At 47.8% G+C, this 12,112-nt stretch overlaps 1 protein-coding gene across 10 annotated transcripts in view; it reads left to right on the top strand.

The window, feature by feature from the left end:
- The window catches only part of CFAP57 (cilia and flagella associated protein 57), a 184,810-nt gene that overhangs the window by 79,270 nt on the left and 93,428 nt on the right, over window positions 1-12,112 (top strand). For all 10 annotated transcript variants that reach the window (XR_007358069.2, XR_007358070.2, XM_048861528.2 and 7 more), the window contains 2 exons: window positions 6,468-6,633; window positions 7,083-7,196. Coding sequence is in view for 8 of the 10 variants with exons in the window: in XM_048861528.2 (XP_048717485.1) it covers window positions 6,468-6,633; window positions 7,083-7,196 (280 nt within the window). In the remaining 2 variants the exon portion in view is untranslated. The remainder of the gene's footprint in view (window positions 1-6,467; window positions 6,634-7,082; window positions 7,197-12,112) is intronic.

The raw sequence follows: 12,112 nt of genomic DNA, 5'->3' as shown, positions 1-12,112 counted from the left end.
AACGTCCAGCAGACAACACAAGATATCCCCTTTGAGGGTTCAGCCCTGTTTTCCAAGGAAACAGATTCCCAGCTTCATAGCCTGAAGGACTCAAGGGCCACTCTCAAGTCCCTTGGCCTCTGTACTTCAGCTAATCAAAGGAAACACTTTAAGCCACAGCCCTTGCCGCGTTTTTACCAGCTGCAAAATAGGCAAGGCTTCTCCTATAGGTGGAATAGAAATAATAGAAAGGGGTGTCACCCTTCATCAGGCCAGGGCTCTGGTCAGACAAAGCAGTCCTCTGGCTGGAAGCAGAACTTTTGAAGATGCGCCGGGGGGGGGGCAATGCACCAGTCTGGACACTGGATCCATCCTGCCTTACCTTCTTGAGCCAAATGTCCCCTATCCTGCGTGGGCCCATATTACATCGGATTTCTGGGTTCTCTGCATTGTAGAAAGGGGTTACTTCCTTCAGTTCTCTGCCCTTCTGCCCTTCCATCCCCATTCTCATGAGCAACTCCTCGTGCAGGACATGCACTCACTCCTAATGCTGGGGGCAGTGGAAGAGGTTCCTCAGCAGCTGAGGAGCCAGGGCTTCTATTCCCAGTATTTCCTAATACCGAAAGCCAAAGGCGGCCTCAGGCCCATCCTAGACCTGCAACATCTCAACAAGTTCATGAATCTATAAGTTCATGAAGAAACTGCCATTCCACATGGTCTCTTTGGCCTCCATTATCCCTTCCTTGGATCCAGGGGACTGGTATGCCGCCCTCAAGTTGAAGGATGTTTACTTTCATATTTCAATCGTACCATCCCACAGAAGGTACCTCAGGTTCGTGATGAACCGCGATCATTACCAGTTCACAGTCCTCCCATTCAGCCTGTCAGCAGCTCCTTGAGTGTTTACCAAGTGCATGGCATTTGTGGTTGTGTTCCTATGCAAGCGTCGTGTGCAAGTGTTTATGGACCTCGATGAGCCTGCTAATCAAGGGCCTCTCCAGGGCTCAAGCGGAGGCACAACTGAGCTTCATAAGGGCTACTTTTGATGACCTGGGCCTTCTTCTGAAAGTACAAAAGTCAACCTTATTCCCCTTGCAGCGGATAGAGTTTAAAGGGGCGATATTGGACTCTACACAGACCAGGGCGTACCTCCCAGAATCACAATTCTGGTCTCTGGGCAACATCATTCAAAGCCTCAGGCAGTTCCCTACCACCACTGCAAGGAATTGCGTAAAGCTTCTGGGACACATGGCCACTTGTACCTATGTAGTACAGCACGCCAGGTTGAGACTCTGACCTCTTCAGGTGTGACTGGCCTTGGTGTATCAACTGGTTTGGGACAGTCTAGACAAGATCCTCACTCTACCTCATCCTGACCTCAACTCCCTCCTGTGATCGCTCAACCCACAGGCGGTGTGTGCAGGGGTTCCCTTCGCCAGACCACAGCCAGCCCTCTCACTAGTGACGGACACATCAGCGTTGGGGAGGGGTGCACACTTGGGAGACCTCAGGACACAGGGCCTCTGGTCTCAGGTGGAGCTCTCCCTTCACATCAATGTCAGGGATCTGAGAGCAGTCCACCTAGCATGCCAAACATTCCAAGTTCATATAAAAGGAAAGTGTATATTGGTCATGATGGACAATACAACTGCTATGTTTTATATAAACAGACAAGGGCATTCACACTGCTCTCTCATGTGCCAGGAAGCCGACAGACTGTGGGACTTTTGCATAGCTCACTTGATACACCTGGAGGGATCGTACCTCCCTGGAGTACAGAACAAGTTGGTTGATTATCTCAGCAGATCCTTTCATGGCCACAAGCTGTCCCTATGCCTGGATGTCTCAAACACTATCTTCCAACAGTTGGGGTTTCCCCAGATAGACTTGTTCTCCACGCGACGCAACAGGAAGTGCCAGCAGTTTTTCTCCTTGCTGAATCAGAGCCCAGGCTCCATCAGCGACACGTTCCTCCTTCCCTGGAAGGGACACCTCTTGTACTCGTTTCCTCCCAAAGCTCTTGTTCACAAAGTGCTCCTCAAGGTTTGGAAGGATGAGGCCTCGATGATATAGATAGCGCCAGCCTGGCCCCATCAGCACTGGTACACCTCTCTTCTGGAAATGTCCGTGGAAGCCCCAATCATCTTATTGTTCTTCCTAGACTTGATAACTCAGGATCACAGCCATCTCCAGCACCCAAACCTCGAATTGCTGCACCTCATGGTATGGAAGCTCTGTGGCTGAATCTGATGGAGCTCGCCTGTTTGGACCCAGTCAGACAAGTCCTCCTTGGTAGTAGGAAACCTTCCACTAGGGCTACCTACCTGGTCAAATGGAAGAGATTCTCAATTTGGTCTTCTCAATACCTTCCGTCTCCAACTCTAGAATCCATACCTGTCATATTGAATTACCTTCTCCACCTCAAACAGCAAGGGCTTACCCTGTCATCAGTAAAGGTCCACCTGGCCACTATCTTGGCCTTCCATCCAGGCATGCAGGGACAGTGAGTCATTGCCAACCTGATGGTGAGTCATTTGCTAAAGGGTCTCGACAGACTCTACCCTCACATACAACAGCCGGTTCCAGCTTGGAACCATAACATGGTCCTTTCCAGCCTGATGGAGCCGCCCTTTGAACCGCTGGCGACATGTTCCTTGCTGTTTCACAAGGTAGCATTCCTGGTAGCAATAACATCGGCCAGGGGAGTGTCGGAGCTCAAGGCACTAACTTCTGAGCCTCCATAATGTGTTCTTTTGGAACAAGGTTCAGCTCAGACCTCTTCCAGCTTTCCTCCCTAAGGTTGTCTCCCAGTTCCACATTAACCAGGACATCTTTCTCCCAGTTTTCCATCCTAAGCCACACTCAAGCACCAGGGAGCAAAAACTTCACTCGTTGGATGTTCGCCAGGCGTTAGCCTTCTACATCGATGAACAAAACCGTTCTGGAAATCCATTCAGCTGTTTGTTGCAGTAACAGACAGAATGAAGGGGCTTCCAGTCTCTTCCCAAAGGATCTCATTGGATCACGTCCTGCATCCAGGCATGCTACGACCTGGCGAAGGTATCTGCCACTTCGCTTACAGTGCACTCCACGAGGGTGCAGGTATCATCAGCGGCGTTCCTGGCCCATATGTCGATGCAGGAAATCTGCAGAGCTACGACATGGTCATCAGTACATACCTTTACCTCGCATTACGCTATTGCCCAGCAGGCCAGAGATGATGCAGCCTTTGGTAGAACAGTGCTACAGTCAGGGAACCTTTGAGCTCCAACCTCGCCTCCAAAACTTGGGCTTGGTAATCACCTAATTGGAATTTACATGAACAAGCACTCGAAGAAAAATCAGTTACTTACCTTCTCATAACTACTGTTCTTCGAGATGTGTTGTGTTCATGTCCATTCCAATACCCACCCTCCTATGCCTCTGTCGGAGCAGCCAGCAAGAGGGAACTGAAGGGGTAGTGGGTCGGCAGGGCGCCATAAAGGCACGACCCCAAGGCGCACCTGAGCTGACCTGATGAATACTGTTAAGGGAAAAACTTTCTGACTGCTGTGCACGCAGCGCACACCCACCTAATTGAAATGGACATTAGCAAAACATCTCGAAAAACAAGTTAGAAGGTAAGTAACCGTTTTTTGTCTGGGCAAAGAGACTGAGAAAAGTAGGTAGGGGAAGTGAGGACACTGAGACTGGATGGGAAGCCTGGGAGCCAGAGGGGACAGGGAATGTTGTGGGGGTAGAGGGAGAGGCTGGAGCTGGGTGGGGAGAGAGACAGATGGTGGTGGTGGTGGTGGGGAGAGAACTGGGGTTGACTGGGCAAGGAAACTGGGGAACAAGGAACCAGATGGGATAGGGTGGAGGACTGGGACGGGCTACCAAGAAGAGGACTTGAACTGGGATCTGAAGCCTTAGGAGTGGAGACTGGGACTGGCTAGATGAGGAGAGTGGGATGATAGAGGAGCCAACAGTGGGATAGAGACAGGACTGGGACAGACACAGAAGAAGTCAAACTTGGGGATAATGGGCAGAAGTTAACAGAATGTTAGGAACCATTAGGAAAGAAATAGATAATGAAACAGAAAATATAATGCCTCTGTCAAGGTTCCTTCCCCACTCTGAACTCTAAAGTACAGATGTGGGGACCCACATGAAAGACCCCCTAAGCTTATTCTTACCAGCTTAGGTTAAAAACTTCCCCAAGGTACAAACTTTGCCTTGTCCTTGAACAGTATGCTGCCACCACCAAGCATTTTAAGCAAAGAACAGGGAAAGAGACCACTTGGAGACATCTTCCCCCCCCACCAAAATATCCCACCAAGCCCTACACACCCCCTTTCTGGGGAGGCTTGAGAATAATATCCTAACCAATTGGGTACAAAATCATCAAAGATCCAAACCCCTGGATCTTGGAACAATGGAAAAATCAGTCAGCTTCTTAAAAGAAGGATTTTATTAAAACAAAGAAAGGTAAAAATCATCTCTGTAAAATCAGGATGGAAAATACTTTACAGGGTATTCAGATGCAAAACACAGAGGGATCCCCCTCTGGGCAAAACCCTTCAAGTTACAGAAAACAGGAATAAACCGCACTCTTAACACAGGGAAAATTCACGTAAAACAAAAGATAAACTAATCCGCCTTGCCTGGTTTACCTATACTGGTTGCAATGTTGGAGACTTGGATTAGGATGGGTTGGAGAAAATGGATTTCTGTCTGGCCTCTCTCAGTCCCAAGAGAGAACAACCACGTAGACAAAGAGCACAAACAAAAGCCTCCCACCCCCAAGATTTGAAAGTATCTTGTCCCCTTATTGGTCCTTTGGGTCAGGTGCCAGCCCCGTTAGCTGAGCTTCTTAACCCTTTACAGGTAACATGATGTTGCCTCTGGCCAGGAGGGATTTTATAGCACTGTATACAGAAAGGTGGTTATCCTTCCCTTTATATTTATGACAGCTTCTATATAAATCCCTGGTACATCCACAACTTGAATACTGTGTGTAGTTCTAGTTGCCCCATCTCAAAAAAGATAAATTAGAATTGAAAAAGGTACAGGGAAGGACAACAAAAATTATTAGGAGTATGGAACAGCTTCCATATGAGGAGAGATTAAAAAGACTGGGACTGTTCATTTTAGAAAAAAGATGACTAAAGGGGGATATGATAGAAGTCTATAAAAACTTGACTGGTGTGGAGAAAGTGAATAGGGAAGTGTTGTTATTTGCCCCTTCACATAACACAAAACCAGGGGTCACTTGATGAAATTAACAGGTAGCAGGTTTAAAACAAGCATAAGGAAACACTTCTTCACACAACACACAGTCAATTTGTGGATCTCATTGCCAGGGAACGTTGTGAAGGCCAAAATTATAACAGGGTTCAAAAAAGAATTGGATAAGTTCAAGGAGGACAAGTCCGTCAATGGGCTTCAGCTGCAACGGTCAGGGATGCAGCCCCATGCTTTGAGTTTCCCTAAACTTCTGACAGCCAGATGCTGGGACCGGATAGCAGGGGATGGATCACTTGATAAATTGCCTTGTTCTGTTCACTTTTTCTGAAGTATCTGGGGCTGGCAATTGTCAGTAGATGAGATACTGGGCTAGATGGACCATTAATCTGATCCAGTATGCCATTCTTGTGTACTTACGTCTCAAATTAGTGAATACTTTTCACCATAATCTCTCTGTGTCTCAGTTCCCCATCTGTAAAATGAGGATAATACCCACTCATCTAATGTAGGGGCTTGTGAACATAGATTAATGTTTATGAAGCACTCAGATACTATAATAATGAGCATCATAGAAAAATTAGTGAGGAAATCAGTAATTCTGTCTTCAGACCAAAGTTTGAGTACTGTGCAGTAAAATAAGGAATGGGGCACATATTGATCAAGGAGAAAACAAATATTGAATAACTGCTCATTAAGTGAGTGCCATCCATTCTGTGCACTGAATGAGGCAGGTTTCCTATGGAAAAAATAGTATGTGATAATGTAATTAAAGACTTTACCATAACGTGTACGCACAAGAGGGCGAAATTAAGGTTGGACAGGCAATCTCAATTCTGGCTTTTCATTGCTTGATTTGCAACCTTAAAATGTTCTTTTAACTTATTTTTTTCAAGTAATTTAATGAAACTTTTCAGAGGCAGAAAAGTAAATTTTTGTGAGATCCCTTGTTTAAAAAATATTAGCAGAACACCAATGACTGCATGAGCACCAGAAGGGGTCATCCCTATTATAAATTACTTATAAATGTACTAGTCTGACCAGCTCTGCCTCACCTTTCCCCATAGACAAGAGGGTCTCAGGTGCCCAAATTCCTGTTCACTGACTGTATCACCTGTGTGACACTGACATGGCTGATTGTTTCGCAGCACCCTGAATCTCTACAAGGGGTCTTGCAGCAATTTTCAGTGCAGGGCTAGACATCTGTCTGACTATTTGTAAGTGTGTGACTTGGGCATTGTTACTGACTGTGGTGATTCTTGCAGCACTTTGGACTTATATAAGGAGTACCAGGAAGAAGCATATGCAGTTTCTCTTCATCCCACTGGCCTTTACGTTTTGGCTGGATTTTCTGACAAACTACGGCTTATGAACCTGCTAATTGATGACATCCGTACTTTTAAGGACTTCACTGTGAGAGGGTGCAGAGAGGTGAGGAGCAATGCAGAAGCTGGGATCAGGGGAGCTTGGGAAGTGGAGTGACTGACATGGTGAGGAACAATGTGGGAGTTGAGTTGGGAGAGGAGAACAATAGTATGAATGCTGAGATATGAGAATCTGAGGAGGGAATCCTGAGTGAAAAAGGGCATAATGGGGGCTTGGGACCTGGGAGTCACCAGAGAGGTGAGAAGCAGTGTGGAAGTGGAATTTGCAGGAGAAAGGGGCATCAGACCCATGGGGTAGCTAAGAAGAGGGTCCTAGGAGATGAGGGAGCATCATAAAAATGATGTCCATACATGGAGGTTTCTTCTTGCATGACCTTCAAACACTGGTGACTGTATTGCAACTTCAGTAAGAGACTGGGTGTTGTGGGTTTCTTCCTGCGTTTCCATCATACATTCTGTAATAGTTGTGTGTGCTTTCTCACTCTCTCTCTCCAGTGCACCTTCAGTAATGGAGGTCATCTTTTCGCTGCAGTTAATGGAAATGTGATTCATATTTACTCCACCACCAGCTTTGAGAATGTTAATAATCTGAAAGGACACAATGGAAAGGTCAGTGGGCAATGCCTACCACAGTAGTGGCTAAAGGAGAACTGGTAGATATAATTTATTATAAGTTTCAAAAAGCCTGTATCGAAGTCTGTCACAGGGACTATTAAGGAAACTTAATATTCATGGGGGAGAGGTAAAGAACTGTAATGGATCAGAGATTGGCTAACAGTCAGAAAGCAGAGATACAGAGAAATAAATGGTAAATTTTCATCATGGCAGAAACCTGGCAGCAGGTGCCACAAGGTTCTGTTCTACAGCCAGTGCTTAATATTTATTAATGACCTGGAAAATATAGATATTTTACAAAAATTTAATTAAAAGATTGGTTCTTCTTGTCCATGCCATGTTAGGTGTGTGTGCACCACTGCCAGAGTTTTTTCCCTCAGTGGTATCCGTCAGGCTGGCTCTAGCACCTCTGGTGCTGCGTGCTTATGGGCCGGTATAAGGGGCACCACCAGCCCCTCACCCTCTCAGTTCCTTTTTACTGTCTGTGACAGTTGCTGGAACAACCCCTCTTACTTCAAAGCTTCTTCCCAGTGGTTTTTGGATTCTGATTCATAGTTTATTAGTTTTAAGTATAGTTTTAGTGTATATAGATATTGTAGTTAGCGTTAGTGTGACTAGGTAGTCCCTATCTTTGGGGGACTTTTTTCACCCCAGCAGCTGGGCATGCCCCGGTCCCCAGGCCTCAAACATTGTGCCTTCTGCGGAAAACCTATGCCGGTGAGCAACCTGCACTCCAGCCACTTGAAGTGCTTGTGAGAAACTCACGTGAGGGACATGTGCCACATTTGTCGGGACTTTAGTTCCCGCACAAAAAAGGGTTAGAGAAATAAGACTGAAAGCTATGCTAATGGAAGCCACTCTAAGACCAGCCTCAGAGCCAAGCCACTCCAATTCTGCAACAAGCACTTTGGCCTTGGTGTGAAGCACTTCTTCAGTACCACACTCTTCCTGGCACTGTTTACCATCTCCAGTGCTGAAGAAGAAGCACAAAAAGCAGTGCACCAACAGAGGGCACTCACCAGTGCAGAAGAAGGACGAGCATGGGGAAGGCAGCGGAGTGCAGCTCACATTGTGGCATCGTCAAATCTGCCCAGAACACTGTCTGGTGCCGGACCCACCGCCAACACCCAGAAGCCACCGTGGCACCAGCAGTCTGACAGTTCCATTGACCGCAGAGGCCTTTGCAGTGGCCAGGAACTTACTTTCTCTCCCAACTCCAATGGGACAGCTGCTGGCTCTGATGTCTATGAGCAGGAAGTAGCATGGAGTTTCGAGCTCCTTTCCAGCACCAGGCCTCCCAGGACCTTCTAGGGGCAAGCTGACCCTGATACCATTGTCGTTATCATCTCCAGTCGGCTGATGGTCCCCAGACCCCCAGCACTGAATGGAGACAGAGAGGGGTACCACTCCACCGTGGTGACCGAAGGAGAACTCTTCTTCTGAGGCTAAGGGAACCCTATGTTGAGCCTCAGGGCCATCACCAGTACCCACAGAAACATAGAATATCAGGGTTGGAAGGGACCTCAGGAGGTCATCTAGTCCAACCCCCTGCTCAAAGCAGGACCAATCCCCAATTAAATCATCCCAGCCAGGGCTTTGTCAAGCCTGACCTTAAAAACTTCTAAGGAAGGAGATTCTACCACCTCCCTAGGTAACGCATTCCAGTGTTTCACCACCCTCCTAGTGAAAAAGTTTTTCCTAATATCCAACCTAAACCTCCCCCACTGCAACTTGAGACCATTACTCCTTGTCCTGTCCTCTTCTACCACTGAGAATAGTCTAGAACCATCCTCTCTGGAACCACCTCTCGGGAAGTTGAAAGCAGCTATCAAATCCCCCCTCATTCTTCTCTTCTGCAGACTAAACAATCCCAGTTCCCTCAGCCTCTCCTCATAAGTCATGTGTTCCAGCCCGCTAATCATTTTTGTTGCCCTTCGCTGGACTCTCTCCAATTTATCCACATCCTTCTTGTAGTGTGGGGCCCAAAACTGGACACAGATAAGGCCTCACCAATGTCGAATAGAGGGGGACAATCACGTCCCTCGATCTGCTCGCTATGCCCCTACTTATACATCCCAAAATGCCATTGGCCTTCTTGGCAACAAGGGCACACTGCTGACTCATATCCAGCTTCTCATCCACTGTCACTCCTAGGTCCTTTTCCGCAGAACTGCTGCCTAGCCATTCGGTCCCTAGTCTGTAGCTGTGCATTGGATTCTTCCGTCCTAAGTGCAGGACCCTGCACTTATCCTTATTGAACCTCATCAGATTTCTTTTGGCCCAATCCTCCAATTTGTCTAGGGCCCTCTGTATCCTATCGCTGCCCTCCAGCGTATCTACCTCTCCTCCCAGTTTCGTATCATCCGCAAATTTGCTGAGAGTGCAATCCACACCATCCTCCAGATCATTTATGAAGATATTGAACAAAACCGGCCCCAGGACCGACCCCTGGGGTACTCCACTTGACACCAGCTGCCAACTAGAAATGGAGCCATTAATCACTACCCATTGAGCCCGACAATCTAGCCAACTTTCTACCCACCTTATAGTGCATTCATCCAGCCCATACTTCTTTAACTTGCTGACAAGAATACTGTGGGAGACCCTGTCAAAAGCTTTGCTAAAGTCAAGAAACAATACATCCACTGCTTTCCCTTCATCCACAGAACCAGTAATCTCATCATAGAAGGCGATTAGATTAGTCAGGCATGACCTTCCCTTGGTGAATCCATGCTGACTGTTCCTGATCACTTTCCTCTCATGTAAGTGCTTCAGGATTGATTCTTTGAGGACCTGCTCCATGATTTTCCTGGGGACTGAGGTGAGGCTGACTGGCCTGTAGTTCCCAGGATCCTCCTGTAGATCCCAGTCTATGTGCTGCCAGATCTCGGTGCGGGTCCCGCCCCCAGCACTTAGCCAATGGGTCAGTAGCCTATGCAGTGGCCATACTGGAACCCTGGGAGGTTTCCCCTGGTACCGAGTCCTCCCTGCTATCAATCATACCTGTTGGTTTCTGAGAGTGGGCTACCGCCCCTTCCTTGTTGGCACCGGACCCCGACTCTGGTTCCAACGTTCAAGATGTGGCTACCATGGATGTCATTGAGGAAGAGGAAAGAGTCCGTCCTCTGGTGCAAGCATCCTCCTCCTCCGAGATGAGGCTGTCTTGAGGCCAAGTAACTCATTTCCGCAGGATGACTTCAGGGCCCATCAGGACCTTCTGAAGCAGATAGCAGCTACCCTGAGGCTGGAGACTGAGGATTTTTAGGAATCATCCCACAGCCTTATTGACATTCTGGCTGCAGCAGCTCTCTCCAAAGTGGCCTTACCCATTAACAAGGCTGTAATGGGTCTAGTTAAGGCCCTGTGGTAAACCCAGTCTTTTCTACCCCACACCTCAAAGAAGGCAGAAAAGAAATATTATATGCCAGCAAGTGGGTACAAGTACCTATACTCCCACCCCCCACCAGGGTCCCTTGGTGTGTTGACAGCCAATGAGAGGGACAGGAAGGGCCAGATGAGCGCTGCCCCGAAACAAAAGGATATGAAAAAACTGGACCTGTTCGGGGGGAAAAGCTTATTCAATGGGTAGCCTGCAGCTGTATATCTAACTAGCAAGCCTTAGTGGGGAGATACAACTACAATCTGTGAGACTCCTTAGCCAAGTTTAAACACTCTCTGCCTCAGGACTCAAAGCAGGAGTTCTCTGCCATTTTGGAGGACGGTAAGAATGTGGCCAGGACATCTCTCAAGGTGGCTATAGATATAGCCAACACAGCAGCCAGGACAATGGCCTCTGCTGTCACCATGAAATGATGCTCTTGGCTCCAGTTCTTGGAACTTCCTCATGAGGTCTAAACAATCCATCCAGGACCTCCTTTTTGAAGGTTCCTCATTATTTTTGGAGCAGACAGACATAACACTCCATGGCCTGAAGAACTCAAGGGCCACCCTCAGGTCACTGGGCCTTTACGCTCCGTTGGTTTCCTGTAAGCACTTCAGGCCCCAACAGCTGCCACGTTTCTCGGCTCCACCTATGAGACAGGAGTCCTATAAAAGGAAAGGGAGAGGTTACAAGTGGCATCAACTGCTCCCCTCCACCTCAACCTCCCAGCTGGGGTTACATAGGTACTCCAGTGGGCCCAAGCAGCCCTTTTGAAGGTGCACCCAAGGGGCCTAGAGCAGTTCTCACTTCAGATCCTGCCTCCCCTTTATTTTTGGACCATTTGTCCCACTTCAGCTCAGTGTGGTCCTGCATAATATCAGATCATTAGGTGTTCAGAACAGTGACAATCGTCTATACCTTTCAGTTTTCATCCACCCCTCCCTCCCACCCCAATCTCTGTCCCTCTGCATGGACCCTTATCATGAGCAACTCGTCACCCAGGAGGTGCAGTTCCTCTTACAGAGGGGGGCGGTGGAGGAGGTTCCTCAAAATTTGAGGGGGAAGGGGGCTTACTCCCAATATTTCCTAATCCTAAAGGCCAAAAGGGGCCTTCGGCCCATTCTGGACCTGGGTCGCCGCAACAGATATTTCAAGAAATTGAGGTTCCTCGTAGTCTCCCTGGCTTTCATCATTCCCTTCCTGGATCCAGGGCACTCATATTCTTCCTTCGACTTAAAGGATGCCTACTTTCACATTTCTATCATCTGTGGCCACAGAAGATTTCTCAGATTCATTGTAAACCAATGCCACTACCAATTCACTGCTCTCCCATTCAACCTGTCTGCAGTCGCCTGGGTTTTCACAAAGTTCATGGCAGTAGTAGCGGCCTTCCTCAGATGGCGAGGTGTTCAGGTCTACCCATTCCTTGACAACTGGCTGATCAAGGGGCAGTTAGAAGCTCACGTATGGAATAGCATTAGCATGGTCCAAGCCACCTTCCGGTTGCTGAGCCTGTTGATGAATGAGC

The sequence above is a fragment of the Caretta caretta genome, chromosome 8 (assembly GCF_965140235.1).
Source record: "Caretta caretta isolate rCarCar2 chromosome 8, rCarCar1.hap1, whole genome shotgun sequence".
Lineage (NCBI taxonomy): Eukaryota > Metazoa > Chordata > Testudines > Cheloniidae > Caretta > Caretta caretta.
The sequence above is the reverse complement of the archived record's forward strand: the minus strand, read 5'-3'. Positions and strand labels throughout refer to the sequence as shown.